The 24,495-nt window shown below is 37.2% G+C and overlaps 1 protein-coding gene across 1 annotated transcript in view; it reads right to left on the minus strand.

The window, feature by feature from the left end:
• The window catches only part of ptpn23a (protein tyrosine phosphatase, non-receptor type 23, a), a 69,095-nt gene that overhangs the window by 17,597 nt on the left and 27,003 nt on the right, over window positions 1–24,495 (minus strand). The window contains exons 5-17 of the mRNA XM_059974322.1: window positions 17,151–17,200; window positions 16,925–17,056; window positions 14,764–14,844; window positions 13,950–14,081; window positions 11,973–12,020; window positions 11,793–11,849; window positions 10,403–10,461; window positions 5,254–5,333; window positions 4,814–4,928; window positions 4,576–4,641; window positions 2,598–2,743; window positions 1,898–2,194; window positions 1,607–1,761 (exon numbers count right to left, since the gene is read on the minus strand). Coding sequence (XP_059830305.1) covers window positions 1,607–1,761; window positions 1,898–2,194; window positions 2,598–2,743; window positions 4,576–4,641; window positions 4,814–4,928; window positions 5,254–5,333; window positions 10,403–10,461; window positions 11,793–11,849; window positions 11,973–12,020; window positions 13,950–14,081; window positions 14,764–14,844; window positions 16,925–17,056; window positions 17,151–17,200 — 1,418 coding nt within the window. The remainder of the gene's footprint in view (window positions 1–1,606; window positions 1,762–1,897; window positions 2,195–2,597; window positions 2,744–4,575; window positions 4,642–4,813; window positions 4,929–5,253; window positions 5,334–10,402; window positions 10,462–11,792; window positions 11,850–11,972; window positions 12,021–13,949; window positions 14,082–14,763; window positions 14,845–16,924; window positions 17,057–17,150; window positions 17,201–24,495) is intronic.

Consider the following 24,495-nt stretch of genomic DNA (forward strand, 5'->3'; position numbering starts at 1 on the left):
ACCATCTCAGCCTAGTCAGTTCCTTTTCAGAACTAATATTTTCAAGCCTTGCTAACATCCTTCTAAACCTACTCTACATTATGAACATTGCTATGACAACCTTTTCTATAATGCACTGACCAGTAAACTACACTGTAATCTATTTGTAGTTCAATTGATAACTAGCATAATAAGCCTGTTCTTGCATTTTACATTTCAGCAATAGGAGAAAGTACCCCATACATTTTCTTAAATATTTTACATGCAGGACCTGCTACCTTAAAGAATCTATGGATCCAAGATCCTTCTCCACACTTCTTTATATCCAACCACTTAATGCGTATTTCTTTTCTTCTTTCACCTTCCCCATGTATTGTTTTAGTTTCTTGACTAAATTCCAGTTCAGATACATGTGGTGACATAACTAATCCACTTTCTAAACGAAACCAGAAAATGGTGGAAACATGTAGACAACATGTAGAGAGAGAAACAGTTAATGGTTTACATCTGCCAGAACCGAAGAGAAAATAGGATAATTTAAAGTTGCAGAGATGGTAAGAGTTGGAAATGGAGGACAAAAGATAATACCAGCAGTGCTATGAGGACCAGTTGTAGCGATCCACCAAAGTAATGGATTAAGGGGAGCAGTTAATAGGTTGATTAATATAGTGAGAACCACAGTGTGTTGCAAACAGGAGTCATGACTAGCAGGACAGTCTGTACTAATGCTGAAGAGTTGGGCAAACCAATAATAATATACAGCAGAAACAGTCAATTCCAATACAGTGAGAGATCATGACCTACATAAAGTTGGAGATCTCAATACTTTAACCAGGAGATCTCAGATGCAGAGATGGAGCATTAAAATGATATGCAACAAGCAGCTCGGATTGCTACTGCATGCTGAATGGAAGTGCTTTACACGCAGCAACTGCAGTGATTATAGAGAGTTAGGAATGAGGCTGAAAAGACCTCAAAAGGTAGTAATTGCCGTATTACTCTGGTGCCACTTGCGAAACAGGGCAGGAACAGAATAAAAAAGTGCCATTTTAACCTACTGAAGATTGCGCATGCAAGAGGGAGGAAGAGAATTTCTCTCAATTAGTAGTGAATCGCTGAAATTCTCTGCCCTGGAAAGTAGTAGTGGCCAGAGCCTGAGAAGTACTAAAAAAAGTGGGTACAGATTAATACAGTAGATTCCAGTTAATTGGGACACATGGGGACCAGTATATTCTGGCCCAATTAAGTGGGTACCCCAATTAGCTGGTTTCACGGAAATAGTTAAAAAGGTATATAAAAAAGACAAACTACAGTCTGAGTAATAAACCATGTATTTAAATGAACAGAAGAAATTAGTACACTACCAAAACTACTACAGTATTATAAAGCTGTGTATTAGATCCTGATAGTTATCAACAGAGGAATTAATCCAGTGCCCACTGCCATGTTCTTTTGATTCACAAAATCAGCGCAGACAGCGAGTGTCGAAAATGTACTGCCTTCCTGCAATACTTTCTACTCATTTGATCATCTTGCCATAATCAAGGCTATACTTAACATATCCTAAACTGCACAAATCCAGAATTTTTGTGTCAGTCATATTAGCTTCATACAATTGCTCACCAACCTTCATTTCTGAATGGTCTGTTGTAACTAGGGTTGTAGTAATATCATCCTTTTGAATGGCATCTCTGAGCTGCTGTAAAAGTGATGAGCGCTGGTCTTTCATTTCTCCAACCTTCAATAAAATACGTTTCATGTTCTGCAGTGTAGCCTTTTCCTCTGTGAAACAAAGAACCAAAAATATTGCTAGGCATTGCCATACACCGGGGCACGGATCTTGACTACATAAATAGCCAAATTGAAAAAAAGACAATTTTACACAAATACATCAAAACAAATAAACATAGCTTAATACCATCTGAAACAAGAGGGCTTGGAAGAGCAGCACGAAGATCTTCTAAGGGCCCACTTAGCAGCCGCAAGTTACTAATGTGCAAGTTCATTGCTTTGTGCAGCTCAGTATTGGTGAAGCTAGCTTTCTCATGCACTTCCATGTATTTGGACCATTCTTTGCTGAGTTCCAATGTTTTGCCTTGCTGGATCGTTTTCCCAGTCACCTCTTGAAATTTCTTCTCCATTAATTCATCCTGGTCTATAAGTTCCTTCAATTCTCTTAATGACGCTTCCACATCAGTGTAGAGTCCAGACAGAACTGTGAGGGGAAAAAGGAACATCTAGAGAGCAATTTTCAATGCATATCATACAAAACTAAAACAAGTGGGGGGTGGGGAGGGTAGGAAAAGAGTGGGAGAGTGGGGGGCAATCAACAGTCCGTTAGTTTTTTCAGCCAGGGCAGAGTGGTCAAATAGAAACTGTCAACAAGCCACAGATGTGGCTATTAAGGCAACGTTTAAACTTCTGAACCAAACTTTTCTACTTTACCACATGCATGGGCTTCTCTTAGAAAAATAAAGCAACACACAAAGGAAATGACTGCATAGCATTGTTAGACATCAGAAAATGAAAATGATCTGAGAACAGAAAATTTTAAATTGTGGAGACTCCATTAATCAATAGAGCAAAGGATAACAATTTACATTTGCCTACTAACATACTTTGCATAGATTGAACCAAACTTTTCACAGTATCTGGTCGGACACTCAGCGCTGCACACTTTTCCATCAGGACTGGAGGAATGTGATTATACATGTCTAAATTATCAATCGAATCTGGATCAATCCTCAGAGAATCCATGAACTGCCTATTACGAAGAGACAAATCGGATTTTAAATTAATCCATGTGGCATTATAAATGTTATGTTTGCTTTTAAACTAATTGTTTAATATACAAAATTAAAGGTACAAGATACCATGATACGTATCACAACAATAAGTGTACAGAAGTGGAGGCAGTGAACTAAGTACTTCAGCTGGTAACTCCTTTTAAGTCATGGTATTTATTCATTTGGGTCCAATAGAAGCCAGTCAAGACAATTCTGTACTACTTTTAGAAAATGGACGAAACCTATCAAAGATAACAACATCATTACCTTTGACATCTTCTCCATTCCAGAGTCACAAAGAAATGTACCCCAAATAAAAAACAAATCTGATCATCTCCTGTATAGCTTCAATTGAAATTGATGAAAGATGCCAATTTAAAACAGGATTGAAAGGCCAAATCAATTAATATATTTAAGATAGATACATTTCTAGGTTCAAAAAATGTTATAGGCTAGAGAGCAAGAAAATGCATTGAGTGAAAAAGATGATCAGCCACAATTGTACTGAAAGGTACTTGAAGAATTGAATGCCCTATTTCTGCTCATTTCTTTTGTTGCTATATTATACCGTACACAGTAAAAAAAACCCACTGAATAGTTCCAGAATATTAATGCTGATAGTTCTCTACAACTCCATATAAAAAATAAAACGAACATCAACTCAATGTTTCAACTGCAGGAAGGAACCTCTGATATCCCACTTACAGTTGCAACAAAAGGTTGGTGAACCTTTTGCAATTGCCTGATTTTCTGCATTAATTACTCATTAATGTGATCTGATCTTCATCTAAGTCACAATAACAGACACACACAATCTGTCTAAACTACTAACACAAAGACAATTGTATCTTTCTCATCAATACAGAGTACACCATTTAAACAATCACTCTAACTTCAAGTATGTGAACCTCTGGGGTAATGCCTTCCACAAAAGCTATTTGGAGTCAGGTGTTCCAATCAATAAAATGAGATTAGAGGTGCAGGTTCTATAGGTGCCCTGCCCTATATATAAAAAAAACAGGTTACTGATGGAGCCTGCTTTTCTCAAGAAAGGTCTGTTTATGTGCACCATGCCTCGATCAAAACAACTTTCAAAGGACTTTAGAAGAATTATAGAGATGCATGAAGCTGGAAAAGCCTACAAAAATCATCCAAATGGAGGAAATTCAGTACTGTTGCTACTCTCCCTAGGAGTGGGTGTCCTGCAAAGATCACACCAAGAGCACAACGTGAAGTGCTGAAGGAACTGTAAAAAAACCCAAGAGTAACAGCAAAAGACCTGCAGAAATCTTCAGAACCTGCTAAAGTTTCTGTTTGCGTGTCCACTACAAGAAAAACACTGAACAACAACGGTTCACAGAATTACACCACAGAGAAAACAATGGCTCTCCAAAAAAACATTGCTGCACATCTCCAGTTTGTGAAAGACCACTGGGACTCCAAATTGGCACAATCTAACACTAACTGCTCACATTTTTACATCCTTCATTAGTGCCCAAGGTATATTTCAACTGTAGTTATGATGCCAGCTTTTCTCTGAAATTAAAGCAAACATTTGCTTTTCAATTAGTTACTGCAAACATGAGCATCACATTTTACATTGAGAGAAATTTCACTATCTTATTACTGCATTCAACAACTCTTTTTTGTGAAATTTCTCTTAGCAGTGCTTGCCTTAGCTACTTTAAAATATACACACACTTGAAAGGGACATGTCACTATTTCCCGACATAATTTGCATGATAAGTTCTTTTTGAAAATGTTGCTACTACTGTGCAGGTAAAGGTATCAATTTTATCACAATACCTACACTAAGACTTCATTCTTGGTGTCTATTTTATCAACGACTTCACGCAATAATTTTGCTTTCTCTTCACTGGAAAAAATGAAAAGCAGAGATTACAATCACAAAGATATATTAAGAACAAAATGGCTATAAGTAAGAGATGGAAAACAATGGTCAAAGCACAAAAGTACATTAATATTAGAATCAATGTTTACATTTCAGTAACATAGCCCTGCATCAAAATTCCACATCTCGTGCTCACCTGTACAGAGACGAGGCCTCATGAGCTTCAATTGGTACCAATTTTGCAAAGATATCAGGACCAGTCACATTTGGATCAGTTGGGTTAACAGGAAGGGCTTTTACCAGAGATGCTCCTATTAAAAATAGGTTATCACAGGGTTTAAACTATCTGTATTTAATTCCAAAAATAAAACTGCAGTTAATGATAAACTGTAGCTCTGTAGTTTATTGTTAAAGTTTCCAAATAAACAGCTTACTCTGAGGGCTTTATATGAGACACAGTATTATGTAGATTACAGCAAGGAAAGTGTTTGAAATGAAGAATCTAGCATTTTCAATCCAGCAAAACGTGTTAGATTAGAGCTAGTATTTCTACATTACATCTTACATAGGGACAAAAAATATTCAGCTTCATGAAAGAAATGCTCAAAATACTTGGTAGAATCACAGTAAACCTGCCTTTCACAGATGTCAATGAATCAATGGGAGGGACAGCCTCATGGTAGATGAAGTCATTATCCTTCTTGGCAGCAGTGTACCTACACACAAGAAAGGTTATTAAAACTGTAGAAAAAAATCTCCAGATATGTTTCTCCAATATTTCTTCTCACCCAAACTTCAAAATGTGAAACATGTTGATAACATTATCAAGACAGAAGTGAAGAGAGCTAGGAAGTGCTCCTCCAACTGCACAACGAGACATCAACTAGAAAGGTCCTCAGTGGACCTAACAGCATTAACCGATCTAGGATAGGATACAGAGCAGGAGGTGACAAGAGAACCCGGAATACAACTGGGGAATAAGATGCAGACTCATCTCATAGCACCAGGGCTTAGAATTCAAATTACAAATAAAGGGTGCATATATTATTTTGGATTTCTTTGACAATTGCATAAATGTGGTGTGATGCTGTTGTGGGACATACACTTTTAGTAATTATTTTCAACAGTGAATGGCACACTGGCTTTGAGACGTATCAAGATAATCTTGGTTTCTCATTTACACTTTTGCTACCAAAAACTATTACGCAGAGGTCAGTCACTTTTTTCTGCCACATGCTACATACAGTGGGAGTGAGCCACAGCAACAACTAAATGGAAAAACTGCATTTTGTTTCAGCAGCACATTGAAAAGTGCAAGGTAGAAATTGATTCTTTTACTTGTCACCTTCAATATAAAGATAGTTGCAAACTTCAGTATTACCCTTTGCACTTGCATACCAAGCTTTGCCATTGATATTTTTTATTTCCATTAGTTATTTCAGTTTTATTTAAGCCAATGATTTTTTTAAAATCAACATTAAAGATAAAAATAACGACAAGTGGCTTGTTTCATTATCACTATTACTGATCCTAGTTTTCTCCTTTTTTTAAAAATTAAGTCAAAGGGCATTAAACAAGATAAATACAGAGAAAGTCAGAACAAGCAGCACCATCTAAAATTTTGTATGAGGCCATTGAGGACTGAGATTATAAATAGTTTTACCAAACTGCAGGAGAAATCTCATGTACTAGGATCAAGAATTTTATTTATAGCATAAAATCAAGGACACAGATCAAATGTGGAAGCAAGGGAGAGCACAATGCTTTAAATTGCCAATGATCACCGAAAAGAGTTCTCCACATACCATGTGGGTTTCCTTCCACATTTCAAACACGTATAGGTTAGGATTAGTAAATTGTGGATATGCTGTCTTGGCCATGGAAGCACGGTGATACTTGCCCTCTGCTCCCAGCAATCCTCAGACTGTCTTGGTCACTGATGTAAGAGACCGTGTGTTTCAATATACATTTGAGAAATAAAGCTAATCTAATCTTAACTCAAGTGCTTATACAGTGAATTCTGGTTAATTGAGACACCTTGGGACCAGTATATTTTGGCCCAATTAAAGCGGCTTCCCCAACTAGCCAAGGTTTCATGGAAATCGTTAAAAAGGGATTAAAAAGGACAATCTACTGTTTAACTAAGTAACAAGTTATGTACATATTTAAATGAAGTACAGAACAAATTAGAACACTGCCAAAACTACTACAGTACTATCCAATTTGGGTTTACAATCCAAAGACAATTCGACTCCAACAACATTGGGTGCTGCAGGGCTACTCTACTGGGGAGAGTTGAAGGGGGTTGGCCCACTGTGATGTCAAAAGAGCCGGTTTGGGTACAGGCAGTTGACCTAGCTCGGGGGTCGGCAACCCGCGGCTCCGGAGCCACATGCGACTCTTTTACCTCTGTGCTGCGGCTCCCTGTTGCTTTGGGAAATAATTGATCAGTATTTAATTAAAATGTATTTTATGTTAGTTTGTTAGTTTTTGAAATGTAATTCTAAATTTGAAGATTATGGTGATCTTGTACAATCTAAATAAAATGTTGTGGCAACCTGTTTCCTGGCACATCCGAACCGGCTCACAATTAGCCAGCGTTCAGGCTAAGGGAGATAGCCTACGGGGGTTTGTGAATACGTGTCTTTTGCAGCATCCGCGCCCATGGGGGGCGGGTTGAGGGAGGCTTAAAAGCAAGGCTGTTTAGTTCGAATAAAGCTATCTTTGACTGCAGTTTACTGACTGCATGTAGCACACCGCTACAACGTGTTTTTATCGCTGGCTGTCCAGAGGGGAGGTGCTGAAACGCTTTGTCGCGTGTCTGGAAGAAGTGAAAACTTTTCTGGGCAGCAAAGGGCTCAGTTTTCCTGAGCTGGAACAGCCAGAGTGGCTGGAAAAGCTACACTTCATGGTAGACATGACAGCGCACCTGAACTCGCTGAACACAGCTCTTTAGGGGAAAGGACGTACAGCCCTAAACATGTTGGAGGATGTTTTGGCATTCGAGCGCAAGTTGACAGTGCTTGCCAGAGATTTACAGAAAGGCACATTGTCTCACTTCCCCAATTTGAGAGAGTTCAAACAAGGTCACGACATGATAAATTCGGAGTATTTACATTCTGCAATCATCGCAATGCAAACATCGTTTGGGAAACGCTTCTGTGAGTTCAGAGAGGAAAAAAACACATTATCCTTCCCGGTCACTCCCCTAAGCATCGATCCATCCCTACTGAATATGACTGCATTGGCAGGTGTGAATCAACCTGACCAAGTATGATAAATATTTTAATTGCCTATTATTTTACGTATATTCATATTTTTTCATTGTTCAGTGAAATATTTTTCAGGTTGACAGCTGGCTGACGTTATTTTTGGTTTGCTGCTGGCGGCAAATTTAAGTTCAGCGTTTTTTATAAATACAAGAAGGACTCAAATAGACATTGAGTATTTTACCTTCAACCCAACGTCTTTTTTTCGGAGTTCAAAATGTTTTTGTTGCATGCAGAAATGTAATTTCGTTTTCTCTGCAGGAGTTCATCAATTTCATAAATGCAACACATTATAGTTTGTTTATACATAGCATAAAGGCAAAAAAAAACGTTGTATGCAGTGTTATTTCATTTTAAATGTCAAACGGGTTTTGCGGCTCCCAGTGTTTTCTTTTCTGTGGGAAACGGGTCCAAGTGGCTCTTTCAGTGGTAAAGGTTGCTGACCCCTGACCTAGCTGCTGCCCACTACTCAGAAGCACCAGAGTTGGTGCAGTATAAATGTGGATGACTGTCTTAAACATTTCACTTGTGATCACAAGACTCTGTTGGAAAACGATAACGCAAGTTGCTGCACGCCTGTTACCCTTGTCTGGTGGAGGGACGGACAACATAGGAGCTGTGTAGTCTTGGCTGTAGCAAGGATTAGGCCTGAAGCTTTGGATTGCCTGCTGCTGCAGACCAGGTGAGAGAGGAGGAACCATTTACAGCATGGGGTCTGAGTTTGGCTGGGTCCTGGCCTCTGCTGTCAGTGCTGCCCTGCCATATTGAGCTGTGGAACGACAGGCCAGATTACATGCATCTGCACACTGCTGGGAGTACCATCAACTGAGCAACATTATTCCTCAGAATCTTGGACTATATACGTTTTTTGTCCCCTGAGTGAATATGATTCTTTGCTCGCTACTTCGATTACATTACTCACTATTTTTGACTGTTCGCTGTTTTGAATGTTTCGCACCTTGGCCCTAGAGAAACACTGTCTTGTTCACTGTATCTATGTGTGATTTGAATAATAATTAAACTTGATTTGATCATTTCAAATATCTTAATTATACTTGCAGAGCATAACCTTATCATGGACATTTACAAATTTTCCTGAAGAAAGCCAAAATGTTTTGCTTTCATTATTCTTGACAATCTTGATCCAATTTGGAAAAGAAAAGCAAAATGTCTGAGCTAGATTTCAACTAGAGAGCATGGACTGCTTCAGTTAGATAGAGAACTGGCAATCTGCATCTGGAGTACTGTGTACAGCACTGGTCTCCTTGCAGAAGGAACCATGTAAATACATTATAAACATTTCAGGCTACATCAGCCAGAGCAATACCAGGAATGAGGAAGGTAGGCTTGGACACGGAAAGCTTGTATCTGCTGGAGAGAGAAGGGATCTGATTGAAACAAGACTCACGAGTATCTTAACAGGATGTAAGTGGAGAAAATACTTTCTCTAGTGGGAGAGCTAGTAGTCACTGTTTAAAAATGAGGGAAGGGGGTCACAAACAAGGCAAACATTTCTCTCTCCGTCAGTCATCTTTGGAAATCTCTTAATTAAAAGATAGAAAAAGCATTTTTGAATTTTTTTTTAAGGGAGTGTTGGAAAAATTCTTGTAAAAGGGGGTGAAAGATCACTGGGACAGAGATTACAAACAAATCAGCCATGATCTTATGAAAGACAGAGCAGACTCAAGGAACCATATGCCCTATGCCTGTTCCAATTCCTATGCTCATAAGTTCTGTTAGAAAGCATATTCTATTCAGTGAATACAGCAAACTAAGTTCCAGTTTTACAAAAGTGAAATCTTTCCACAATCAGATTATTCAATTTTAGCTTGTTACATTACCTCCTTAATCAATGCTTAAAATATCCATTGTGCAAAGTTGACAACCAAAAGCAAGTCTCCCAGCGATGTCCCAATGGAATGCAGAGATCTAATTTCTTATTCATCCTTCGAATTCACCAATTCTAATTTTCTAAAATATTTATTTCACCTTCTGTAAAACTACTAGAGCATATTCTTTCAAAAAAATTACAAAGTACAAAACCATCCAATGAAAATAAATGAGTACTATTTTTTCTTCATAAGACCCAAGATCCAGAGAAAAGGGCTAAAATTACAGATGGATAACAGGCACACACCAAGAAATCAAGTTACCCACAATTATTGAATTCAGTATTAAGCAATTTCCAATTTTTCTTTCAGGTTTCAACATTTGCAGTTATTTATTTTTATTTTCTCATGAAATACAATTTCATAACAGAAGACTGCCAATTTTGATTCAACCTGCAAATGGATCCAAACACAAAGAGTTCTTACTTTAAACAAGAATATCACTGGGACTTACAGTGCATGGACTCTTGGAGCATTGAACTGAATTACATTGGATCAAATATAATATCAGATAGGGTATATCTGAACCATACAGAAGATAAGGAAAACAGAGGGGAAAACTTTCTATTTCCACTGCTACACTACACAAAATGAATCAGAAGCACATTAATTTTTTTGATTACTTACTTTCCTCCAATTACATCCATAGTAAATTTCAATGCTTCTTGTACGGTCTCTGGCTGCCCCTAAAAAAGAGGGGAGAAGTTCTTGGTCAATTTTTTGTATTGGAGACTGCTATCAAATGCAGGTGAAATGAATGACAACTCCTTCCCCATCCATCAACACAGAGCACATTTTCAAATCTATTTTTATACATCTTTCCCTTGAATTCTTATTTATTGAAATCACACAGCATTAAGATTCTACAGCTGCTAGTGCTTTTATCCTCTCCAGCTTAAAATTACAGTACTGAAAACAGTACGTGCAAAAAAAAGAGCATTTACCTCATGTACCTAAGCTACTATTTTACTCAACACAAATTTCCTTTTACTGACTATATCACTTGATTCATAAATGCAAAAAAGAGAAAACAAAAGCAGAAGGCCACTCAAGTCTCTGCCATTGTTTAGAATCAGGTTTATTATCATGTCACACGTGAAATGTGTTGTTTTGAGGCAGCAGTTCAGTGCAAGATAACAATTATTACAAATTACAAACATAAACCAGCTGAAAACAAGGCTAATCAACCTCAATATCATATTCCTTCTTTCTCAAACTCTAATATTTAAGGAGATAAATTTCTAGATGTAAGCTTATTCAATGGTTTGGTAGTGAATTCCATGGTTCACCAACATCTCAAAGAAACCTTTTCTCATCTTATAATTACTCCTCATTGTCTACTACTCCTTCCAAGTTTTCAATTTGAAGACAACTCACAAACTACTTTGACAAGATGTTAAAAGGACCACATGTTCAGTACCCGAATTTCCACTGAATAATTTCCCCATCAGCAAACAAATTTTAAAACACCAGGAGCACTGACTTTTTGAGAGTTTTTAACAAATTTTAAGATTGATGGATTCTAATATTACTTTTTGCTTAAAACTCTAAGGTTAGATTCACTTGAAGGCTTAACTCAAGCAATAGAAGGAATTGAGGAGAATTACAGAACCCTTATAAAAGGAAAATATTAGCTAGAATGCACAATGTGCTTTAGATGACTTTAGTCCAACCAAATCACAATGATCTTAGTGGATATGTACCAAGTTTCACCAGCCAAAAGAAATATTCAGTAAAGTTAGAAACTGAAAGTAAGAGCAAAATTTAAGGTTTAAATAAATGCAGGAAACTCAGAATTACAGTAAATGTTCTTTGTTCACAGATCTGCCATCATCCTCCTGGCAACAAGATTATAAAACCTGCAGTCAAGAGGATGCTGACAAGTGAGCACTTCATTAGGTTGAAGTGCTAAATTATTTCTTTTTAAGAAATAAATTCAAAATAACTTAATGTGATACAATCACATCATTTTGTACTGCTTACCAGGCATTCTTTACAAAAAGAAACTGGAGCTTACCTTTGCATACTTGATTGCTTCATTCAACTTATCTAATGAACTTTGAAAGTAAGCAAGCTGCAACAACAGAACAAGAGTCATTTGTAACTATTCTACAATGTAGTTAAGCAGATGTGAAAATTTTACTATAAAGTCATTCATTTTACAAATCGAGGGAAAAAATGAATATGTTCTGCTCACCCTTTCTCCATATTTCTGTTGTTCCTCTGATTGCTTGCCCATATGAAGCTACAATAAAGTACAGAAAGTTTTCAGATTGATAGTTAGCAAGAATCACAAGGTAGTCCAGTGACTAGAAACAGGAAATAACAATTAATGATACTGTGAACTATAAAAATCCATTACATTTATGAAACAAGTTGCTGTCCCAACTGAAGTAGCAATAGTAGAAAACATTCAAAATAAATATCCCTGTTAATGAGACCATACCTATGCTGGCTTGGAAAAGCACAATTGGCAACAACTTCCTTTTCAAGTGACTAACAATTTGCAACACTGATCTTAAATGTTAAAAGGGTGCAAAAAAGTCAGTTTAAAAGTGACCAAAACTTTTAGGCATACAATAGTTATTTTTTCCCACCTGTAAGCTTAATTAAATAGCTATTACAATTTTGATTTAAAACTGACCTTGAAACACTAAGCACTTTGAGTAATCTAATGAAATGACAACAATTACTGCAGGAAGTTCAAATAATTCATAAACTCTGCATAAAAGATTACATAATTTGCAAAATCAGGTAATGGCATGAATGTTCAGAAGTACTGAATGGAACGTAAAGTTCCTCTTTTTCCTTTAATTAGAAGGGAATCCTTGAAACACCTTTGGCTACTTACACTGCCTTACAAAACCATACAATGAAGGTCATATTGGTGCCAGCTCTCTACCAGAGGAACTCACTTCGTTTCCTATTGAAAATCACAATTATGCTTGCCTCCACCACATCTGTAATTAAAGTGTTCCAGTTTCGATCAGACATTACACAAAAATATTTTTTCTTTCACTTTATACCCATGACCTCTAGACTTCCACCAAATTGAATATCCTCCCATTATCTGCTCTGTCCAGACTCATCACCTTATATCCTTCAGGAATCTCACCTCAGCCTTCTCTCCTCTAATGTAAAAGAAACGGTCTAAGTTAAATCTTGTGATTGTAGCTCTAATCCCAGGAACCAGCCTCATAAATCTTTCTGGGCCTTCTTCAATGCCTGCTCATCCTTCTCTAACAAAACGACAATATCTTGAGTCCAGACCAAACCAGTGTTTTATTGAAAATTAGCAGCATCCAACAATTAATGTTGAAAATCATTATTGTTAACAGTTAATTGTAGAAACATTTCTTACAATAAGCCATCTTGTACTCTTGAACAAGTTCTTACAGAAAGCAATTAATTTAAAGCTAATTGAAATTAATTGGACAGAGACATTGACTAAGTGCAACTGATCCTGCTTCTACTGGCATCCTGTTAGTACCTAACTGAAGCAACCTTGTGACAGTGCCAAATTAGGGCTGAACTACCCTGGTTAAAGAAGCTTTGAACTTTTCTCGAAAAAGGCCTGGAGTGTTATTGTTCAAAATTTAGTTATTTCTATAAGCTTAAAGCTTTCTTGATACTGATATAATTTTTGTGCTTTGAAAAGCGGTATTTTCAGGAAAAAACAGTAAGACAAGAGTTGCAGAAAGGGTAATTTCACTTTCTTCAGAGGATGTGGACAACAGGGACAAAACTTACATTTACTAGCTATCCTTATTACTCTACAAAAAGTGAAAGCCAGCTACTGTGACATTGGAGTAGTTACCTAGATAGCAGTTGCCAGGAGCGTGGAATCAGAAAAGCTAGAAATGGAAAGGGAAGGAGACTTCCTTCCTTAAAGTTAGTTACAGATGGAAATCGACTGTTAGGGCAACCTGTTAAGTTTTGTAGTTGGCATCATTAATGCCAGCTTTCTCCAAACTAAATATTCCTCTTTGTTGATTAAAAGAATTTATATTTCTCAGCTACGTGGTTCCAAATACATAGTTCATTAATATTAGTTAAGGTCTCTGGATCAATGGTCTAGTTACCTATCAATATGCCATCAACCTGTGGGAAATGCTTTTGCAACTATGTAGATTGAAAAGCTGTATTTTATCTTTCCCCATACAATGCTACTTACATGTGCAACTGCTGCATAGTAATAAATCTTCATCTGAACCAGCTTCTTCCAGTCTTTCTGAAATTTTCCTATAAGTGAAGCTGTCTCAGAATTTTCCAGTGCACGACAAGCTTCCTTATAATAATCAACCACCTGCCAACATATCAAACTATAAATATTTCTGACACCATATTTAAAACCAGTGAAATTTCACATTCACAACAATCCAATAACTATAAATTGTCACTCAGAATCCATTGAACAGTTTTTGGGTGAGTGGATATATCATCTAAACCTGGCTAAGTTTAGACAATATATCCACTCCCCATATAATCAGTTAATAATGTCAAACATGACAGCAGACCTTCTGATGAACTTTGGGGATGAAGAGAGAGTCACGAGTGCAGTTACCTCAAAATTGTTTGAATAGAATGCACTGGAGGTTATAATACCCAAAGTATCAAATTCATTTAGAAAGTCACAGTGTGCATGACATCACTTAAACAAGGGCAGTATCAAAGGTAAAAGAAAGCAAGTAGGTTCTTTTGATAGAGGGCATGTGCCAGAAATAAAGCATAAAATAAATTCACAAGTCTAAAATCAGTGTTCTTGATCTCTACCTACAAAGAATGAGACTATGAGAAAACCTTTTTTAATAAATTGATCAATTTAAATAGGTCTTATTAAAATCAATTCTGAGATAAAGATCCAAAGTGATTAAAGGGAATGGGGATTTTCAACTGGGATAGAAAAGGGAAAAGCACACAGTAAGTGCCTTCAGAAATGGATTTAATGCTGCAAATAGGACTTTAAAGTGTACATGATATATACCTACTTGAGCACTGATTCTTGCTACAAGAAAACTTTTTCTGTTGTCCAACATGGATTTTTCCAAAAGACACTCCTGAGCTTGTCCCTAAACATAATGATAGCGAAATGTAAGATTAATGAAAAATAACTTCATATTAACTTAATAAAAAAAACTAGGCATTACGTATAAAAGTCTTTTAAATAGAGACATAAAAGCATACTTAATTTGTAGTTTGTCGACTGGTAATGCAGATTCCATGATTTCTTGTAACAAAAAGCTACAGTTTTTAAGAATGTTCCATATCAAAGGACATAGCTTCTTAATTTACAAACCATAATCTACTTTATTGCGGAAATAATGCCTGCAAAAATGTCCATCTCTTTTTTGCTTTACCTTCTCAAAAGAACGTCAGCATCAATACCATATGATTTTTCTATGCAGCTATTTGCAATCCAAATCACAACGCCCTATTTCAAACTGTACATAACTGTACGCCCTATTTCAAACTAGCTAAGGCATCAAGGGTCTGGAGCCACAGTTTAAAGATAAGGGAAAATCATTTAGATGTCGCTCAAGATAGTCAATTACAGTTTTACTGCATTTAATAAATATTATTTAAGTTTATATTCAGTAGATGGGTAAAAAACTTGGCATGTAATTAGTGGGTTAAAGACTCTATTTCTGTACTGTACAAATCTTGTAATTAACCAAATCCAGAGTGATTCTTTTTGTTTACAAAGTATCTAGGCAAAATGAACTTAAACATTCAACGTTTCAGATATTCAACGTCAGGACGAAGGATCACGGCCCAAAACGTTGACTGCTCATTTCAACTGACGCTGCCCGACCTGCTGAGTTCATCCAGCTTGTTTGTACATGTTGATTTGACCACAGCATCTGCAGTGTACTTTGTGTGAACTTAAACATTCATCCCCATCCACCTAAATTAAAATTTCAATGCCTGGCTTGCAAGACCACAGTGAACATGCATTTCATAAACTCTAACAACGCTACAGGAATGACTTAAAGCCATCTCTCAGATTAGGCATTCCAATTACTACTTTACAGTCTACCACCTTCAACTTTATGCTCCTATTAAAATTCCCTTCAACAACAATGACCTAGCAACACATCAGAACAAATTACTTCTCCATAGTTATTTCACAGACTACCACATTAAAACACCTTATGTAATATTCCTCTACATTTTTAACAAGTCTACATATTCTAAAGATATTTAGACATTAAAAAATGCAATGTCAACTTTTTTTGAATCTTCATGTTAAAAGAGCAATCACAGCTGGGATGACATTTATCAAACAGTCCCAAACTCATACAATTATAATGCATGCCATTATAATATTGAATCCTTAATTTACATTTGTGTTTGTATGGCTGGGTGTGTGTGAAGGAATGGGAGGGGAGTGACGTTATCAGAAATTTTCTCTATATGGATATTATCTGACTTGCTGATTATTTCCAATATTTAGATCTTTCAGATTTCTTTCATCAAATCGTACTTTTCAAAGCTACCCCTAATGTTACAGCTATTGGGTTACGAAAATTCACCCTTACAGAATTCACAAATCACCATACAAAAAAAAAATTAAGACACCAAATAATATTCACTCTTACTGAATTGATGCAATTTATTTTTTAGTTTGCATTTCTTGATGTATGCATGGATGATGTGGCATTGTTACTGAAAATCAAATTGCAGTCTGTTTTATAGGAACACAACTTCCACTATCTTATTACTTTTAAGAACTATCAAAAAGTTATCAAAATATTTACTTTATAATGACAATTTAAATTGCTCCCTCAAATTCATCTTAGTTCTAATGACACTGATTGTCATTTAGGACTCTAATACCAGTTCCAAATGAACTTCCTTCATGGATCAATCCGAGTAGGAAGATTTAACAGGTTGATATCAGGACAATGATAAGTGAACTCAGATGATAATCACACAATGCAATTTCAAATAAAGATCAGGAGGAATAACAGTCTGACTTTCACCTCTGACAAGATAGTGAGGACATCTGAGATAAGCTACCTCAATTCTGTCCAGGTAACACTCCTAAACATCTTGACGTCATCACTGCTAAGCACAACTTACCAGCTGCAAGGTGGCAGAAGACAAGTTTGCCAAATTTTTGAACCCCATACAAAGACTTGTTCTTACCAGCATAAGATTGATGTTAAGGTTGAGAATCTGGTGGCTCATGTCTACACTGAATGAGTGACTGAAGTGATCTCGCAAGTAGGTAAAAGCACCCGCTGAGCACTGGAAGTGTGTACAGGAAACCTTCATGCCCTGCAAGGGGTCAATGGAAACTCAATTATTGTACGTATTAAGTGAGAATCTTTATGTCTAGCTAGTTTTGCAATTGTTTGTTTGTATTGCCTACCTCCTCGGTAACTCTGTTATCCACAGCTCCAAGCATCGAGTGGAGGGCTCCTAGAAGGAAAACAATGCACAGCTACTTTAATATCTTAGTTGTTCATAACCTAGCCCCTTCTGTAATTATCACAATGAACCTTAAATGAGAATTCTGAGAGAAGTATATAAATGACCTGGATGAAGAGGCGGAAGGATGGGTGAGTAAGTTTGCGGATGACATGAAGATTGGAGGAGTTGTGGATGGAGCTGTAGGTTGTCGAAGGTTACAAGAGGTCCTTGGGGTTCAAATCCATATATCCCTCAAGGTCACTACACAGGTTGATAGGGTAGTTAAGAAGGCCTATGGGATGCTAGGCTTCATTAACAGGGGGATTGAGTTCAGGAGTAGAGAGGTCATGTTGCAACTCTACAAATCTCTGGTGAGACTACACTTAGAGTATTGTGGTCAGTTTTGGTCACCTCATTATAGGAAAGATGTGGAAGCTATATGGAGAGGGTGCAGAGGAGATTTACCAGGATGTTGCCTGGATTGGAAAACAAGTCTTATGAGGCAAGGTTAGCAGAGCTGGGACTTTTCTCTTTAGAGCATAGAAGGATGAGAAGGGACTTGACAGAGGTGTACAAGATTATGAGAGGCATAGATAGGGTGGATAGCCAGTACCCATTTCCCAGGGCACGAATAGCAAACAGGTGTGTGTGTGTGCGCGCGTGTGTGCGTGCATTGCTGTTTTTTGAAAAAAAGAGGGTTTTGGGTGCCTGGAATGATTTCCCAGGGATGGTGGTGGTGGATGCTAAAAAATTAGTGGCATTTAAGAGCCTCTTGGACAGGCACATGGATGAAAGAAAAATAGCGGGTTATAGGGTAGTGTGGGTTTAGTACTTTCTTTTTAAGGAATATATGGGTCAGCACAACACTGAGGGCCAAAGGGCCTGTACCGTGCTGTAGTATTCTAGTGTCTAGTCTAAGCCATAACATGAAAATAGGGATCTGAAAATTGATCCATATGACCAAGTTAACTCCTCTTTGCAATGCAGCTTGAAATATAGTTAAGGAAACTAGCCTAAATTACTTGTATTCATTTTGCTAGGCCCAAGTTTTAACTAAGAAATTATTTGCATTACATTAATGTAATATGGTCTAGCAGGGTGTAATAAGGAATTTTTTTTCTGAGCTGACAAACACCATTTATAATAACATCTAGGTAGAGCAATGAGAAATTATGTAATTGACTAAAATATAAATAGCTGAAATAGGAATTAAATAAATTGAAAACGAAATTGCAAATCTTCTTAAGCAAATGGGCGTGAAAGGACTGGAGCACTGCTAAATTCCATGACAATTTCATAACTTTCTCATGAATATATCCAAACTGAGAGATCTCAAGATGGTGCTTATGGAGTGAGAAGCTTCGCTCCAATCCTTTTACTTTTTTCTACCTACAATCACCCACTAATTGACCTGTTTAAACCTATTCGAAAGGGGTTGATACTTGTGAATTTTTTTTTCAACTGTTTGAATCATTTTTCAACTCGTTAAAATGCCTAAACCATGAGAACCTAAGGAATCGAAACTGGTGAAAGAACCGTTAACTTTGGAAGTAATTGCGAAACTTATGGACTACAGACTTGAAAAACTGGAGAATAAACTAACCCCAAAGCTTTCTGTGCTCGATGAAACTTTAAAGACAGTCAACGCAAAACTTCAATCACTCACACTGGATTCTCAACAAGAAGCAAGAATTTTAGCTCTCGAAGATGGTGTTCGCCAGAGAGATCGTAAATTTGAAATTCTGGAACAACAGCAACCTTCGACTTCTCAACTGCTGGATCATTATAAGTCTAAACTTACTGATCTAGAAAAGCGGTCTCGAAGACAAAATCTCCGGATAATTGGGCTTCCGGAAAATTTTGAGAACAGTGATCTGACTGTATTTTTCTCTAAATTTTTTAATGGAAGTCTTCAGCTCAGAAGTTCTGGATACCCCTTCAATAATCGACCATGCACATCGCATTTCTCGTTTTCAACCAGCTCCAGGTATGAAACCATGGCCAGTGATTCTCCGGATTCATTATCCTTATACTAAAGAACGTCTGATTCGGGCTGCCCGGAAAAAGGGTATGATCAGCTTTCAAAATTTCAAATTTCATATTCTGGAAGACTACAGTCCTGTTGAGGGCAAGAATGGCTTTTAAATCTATTATGTCGGAAATTCATCAAAAAGGCTACAAACAAGCGTTGTTATTTCCAGCACAATTGAGAGTTACTCTCAAAGATGGGACTTGTCGGTTGTTCAAATCTCCATCAGATGCTCAAAGATTTCTTGAAGAATAGTACTTTTTTCACTACAAGTTGACTAACATATTGTATTTTTACTATTTATATTAACTTTCTTCTTTATGCTAACAATTAGTCTATAGATTTGGACCTTTTATAATTTGATGATTCTTACGTGATGGTTGATAGTGAATTTTTTTTTTTAAAAACACACTTAAGTAAAGGTCCGTTTTTATTTTTTGGTTTATTCTGAGTTCATTCTTTTTAAATTATTATTCTGTTAGTTTTAAAAGTAACTCATTGGATGTTTTTTTAAGCTTATATACATTTTTTAAATATTTTTAACACTTAAATATTAAAGTTTTTTTTCTCTAAGATGTTGTTTCTTTTTCCCATAAGACCTTAGTGCTTGGATACATCACATTCATTTGGATGTGTCTGAACAAGATTGAGAACTTTCTTTTAAAATTATCCATTTTTGGGTTTTAACATTTTAGTATTTTTCTTTTTTCTTTTAATCCTTTTGTTTTTTTTATATATATAATACTAATTTTATAGTTTTGAATATGGGTGGTTTGTATCTGTTTTCACTTTTTCGTTTGAGTTGCCATTTTGAGACATGGGGGTAAAATTAGTATTAGTTTGCCTACTTGCCTCTTTCTGGCTTTTTTCTGGGGTTTTGAAGGTGGGGGAGGGGGATTCTTTTTTGCTTTTGCTTCTTGCTTAGTTTTACTTCATGGGCTGACTTGAAACTATCAAAATGGTTGGAGTGTCGTAAATTCCGGTTCCTCCTTGAACTTGCTTCCCACTTCCGGATTCATGAGTTCATCTTTTTTTTTAAACCTTGTGCTAATTGCGATAAATATTGGCAATATGGATAAGATTATCAATTTTGTTTCTTGGAATACTAACGGTTTAAATCATCCAATCAAATGGAAAAAAATATTCAAAATATTCCACAGAATGTATGCTAATATTATCTTTGTTCAGGAGACTCAGGTGTGGAAGGAGGATAGTCAACTTCTTTTAGGTTTTGGAAAGACCAACAGTATCATTCGAATTCCCAAGTCAAAGTAAGAGGCATTTCCATTTTTATAGATTCCTCAACCTCTTTTATACACTATGAAACAACTTCGACCCACAAGGTAGATTTTTTCTTCTCAATGGTTCACTTTTTAATCAAAAAGTTGTTTTCTTTAATGTTTATGCTCCAAACACTGACTGTCCTGAATTTTTTAAGTGTTTATTTACATCTTTTCATAATTTAAATGAGTACATGTTGATAATGGATGGGGATTTTAACTGTTGCTTAAATCCCTCGATGGATAGATCTAAGACCACTCAGGTTCTTCCGAATAAATCGACCTCTCTTATTAATTCCTTTATGGTTGATACTGGAATTTCTAAAATGTGGCAATTCTTACACCCCAAAGACAAAGAATTTTCATACTTTTCTCATGTTTAACATAATTATTCAAGAATTGACTACTTCTTTATTGATCACTCATCATTTACTTACAGAAGTTATTGATTGTAAATATGATTCCATTACCATCTCTGACCATGCACTTTTGAAGCCATCTATTAAGACAATGGATTCATCTTCTAATGCTAAATCTTGGAGGTTCAACTCTACTTCAGGATTCAGACTTTCTTAACTTAATTAAACAACAAATTGATTTGTTTTTTTTTCCAACAAATTCTACAGAAGAGATCTCTAGTGGAATATTATGGCACACTTTTAAAGCATTTATTCACGGACAGATTATTTCATATTCTGCTGGAGTTAGGAAATGAACTAATACTGAAATACTAACATTGGTCAATAAAATTAAAGAAATTGATAAGATTTATTCAGTGACCACCAGTAAAGAACTTTATAAAAAGAGAGTTGAACTTCAAATGGAGTACAGTTTGTTATTATCCTCCTCGATTGACAATCAGTTAATTAAATTTAGAACCCAGTTTTATGTACATGGAGACAAATCTGGCAAATTATTGGCTAATCAATTAAAAACTGCTTCGGTTAAATGACAAATCATTAAGATTTGTAAATGAGTTGGCACTTTGATGATTGATCATAAAGAGATAAATAAAGCTTTTCAAGATTTTTATAATTCTTTATATCAATCAGTATTTGTTGAGGATTCTTCCATAATGGCGGAATTTTTAAGAAAATTGAATATCCCGAAATTAACCATAGAAGATTGTGTACTTCTAGACGCACCTATTACGGAAACTGAAATAAAAGAGGCTATTTTTTTAATGAATTCTGGTAAAGCCCCTGGTCCGAATGGTTATACTGCGGAATTTTTAAAATCCTTTTCTTCTATATTCTCTCCTCGGCTTTGTAAAATTTTTTAAAGATGTGCTCACTGTAGGTAAATCACCACAATCTTTTTATGATGCCTCGATTTCTCTAATTCTTAAAAAAGATAAAGACCCCACTTGAATGTGCATCCTATCGGCCTATATCCTTGCTGAATATGGATTCTAAGATTTTTACCAAAATTTTGGCCACTAGATTAGAAAATATATTACCTCAAATTATCTCTGAAGATCAGACTGGATTTATTAAAAACCGTTATTCATCTTTTAACCTTAGAAATTTAATTCATATAATTTATACTCCTTCATCTAAAATACCAGAATGTGTCATTTCCTTAGATGCTGAAAAAGCGTTCGATAGAGTTGAATGGCCATATTTATTTAATACGTTGCAGAATTTTAATTTTAGCTTGAAATTTATATCATGGATTAAATTAATATTGTACAATGTCCTGTGTATGTTACTCAAAATATCTTCTTTGGTTTGTTACAAGTAGGAATGCTTCTTTGTCGGATAAGTGCTTCTCTCACCGTTGTTTCGCTTTAGAATGGCTGATATGGGAATTGTATTCATTTGTTAATCAATGGGGAATGTTATTGTGTCTTGTGATGCTGGGAACTTGGGGGAGGGGTTTTCGCGGGTTTTTGGTGTGAGGGGAGTCGGGAGAAAGTCGCCGGGGGAGGTGGACGTGCGCTCGGAAGACCACCGGGGAGTCCGGGGTGGAAGACGTGGAAGTCGGAGGCAAGCGACGAAGGGTCGAATGGTTCGAGGGTTGAGCTCCAACGAGTGCACTAAACAGAATGAACTTTGATAAGTTGGCGCCTTTTGTTTTTTTTCTATATATATATGGAAATATATAGGCAATACGATATATATATGGAAATATGTATTGCCTAATACGCTTAATTTTAGTAAACTCTTTAAAGTGTATTTCATAACGGTATTCGTTGTGGGATTGATACTGTTGGCGGGCGTGAGGCATAAACTAAATTCTCACAGCACCTGCGCGAACGGGAGGTGGGTTGGTGAGTGGCTGGATCTCCTTTTCCCCTAGACATATACCAGCCTTTTGGGTAAGTGTTACAATATATTATAAACCTTTGGCTTCAGTTTTTACCAATAATCAGAGATCTCCTTTTTTTCAGTCGTCCTGTGGTACGAGGCAAGGCTGTCCTGTAAGTCCTCTATTACTTGACATTGCTCTGGAACCTTTAGCCATTGCCATTCGTGAATCACCTAATATTTTTGATATTACCCGTAGGGAAGGGACTTATAAGTTATCATTATATGCTGATGATTTGTTAGTATACATATCTGACCCTGAGAGATCTATTCCTGCTATTTTATCCTTGCTTGCTCAGTTTAGTAGCTTTTCTGGCTAGAAACTAAATTTTAATAAGAGTGAACTATTTCTATTAAATATGCAAGTTTCAATCTATAAACATTTACCATTTAAAGTTGTCACAGATCATTTTACTTATTTGGGTATTAAAATTACCAAGAAACATAAGGATTTATTTAAAGTTTATTTTTTACCTTTAATTGACCAAATCAAGCAACTTATTAACAGGTGGTCCCAATTATCTTTGTCAATGGTTGGTCAAATTAATGCTATTAAGATGATAGTATTACCCAAATTTTTATATTTATTCCAAGCATTACCAGACAGGCACATAGTTCACCACATTCACCCCCCCCCCTTTGTTTGAAAGAGTCCCCATGTGGCGAAGTTTCTTACAAGTCAAGTCTATCAGGTGGTCGAATCTGTCGCTGCGATCGACGTAGCACCGGCTGTGATCGCATGGATGCCGGCGACATTGGGGATTGCACAGGGGACGGAGGTTGCGCTTGTTCCTGCCCACTAAGCGCCGGTGATCCCTCACGCATGTGCGAGGCGCCTGGTATAAATGCGTACGAAACGCCCAGTATACAAGTGTCGTGAGGAGTCTGTGTAGGGCCTGGTGAGTACAGTGTCACCTCTGGTGCAGGGTTCATAGTTACCGGAGAGCCTTCAGGGTAGTGGTCTGCTGCACCTGCGGGTGCCAGGTCGCGGATGGAGACCGTGTCCTCCCGCCCATCAGGTAAGACCACGTAAGCATACTGGGGGTTCGCATGTAGAAGGTGAACCCTCTCTACCAGCGGGGAGTATTTATTGCTCCGCACATGTTTCCGGAGCAGCACTGGCCCCGGGGACGTCAGCCAAACTGGTAGGGTGGTCCCAGTGACAGACTTCCTGGGAAAAGAGAATAGGCGTTCGTGAGGGGTGGCATTGGTGGACGTACATAACAGAGAGCGGATAGAGTGCAGTGCCTCAGGGAGGACCTCCTGCCATCGAGAGACCCTTTTGACTTAAGGGCTAAAAGTGTGGCCTTCCACACTGTGGCATTCTCCCGCTCCACCTGGCCATTACCCCGGGGATTATAACTCGTGGTCCGACTGGTAGCAATGCCCCTAGCTAGCAAGTACTGGCGCAGCTCCTCACTCATAAAGGAGGACCCTCTATCACTGTGGATATAGCAGGGATACCCGAACAGAGTGAAGAGCTGGCGCAGGGCTTTTATGACGGACGTGGCAGTGGTGTCGGGGCAGGGGATGGCAAAGGGGAACCGTGAGTACTCGTCGATAACACTGAGAAAATAGACATTGCGGTCAGTGGAGGGAAGGGGGCCCTTAAAGTCAACACTCAGTCGTTCAAAAGGGCGGGTGGCCTTGACAAGTTGTGCCGTGTCAGTACGATAGCAGTGCGGT

This window comes from Hypanus sabinus, chromosome 1, assembly GCF_030144855.1.
Source record: "Hypanus sabinus isolate sHypSab1 chromosome 1, sHypSab1.hap1, whole genome shotgun sequence".
Taxonomy (NCBI): Eukaryota; Metazoa; Chordata; class Chondrichthyes; order Myliobatiformes; family Dasyatidae; genus Hypanus; species Hypanus sabinus.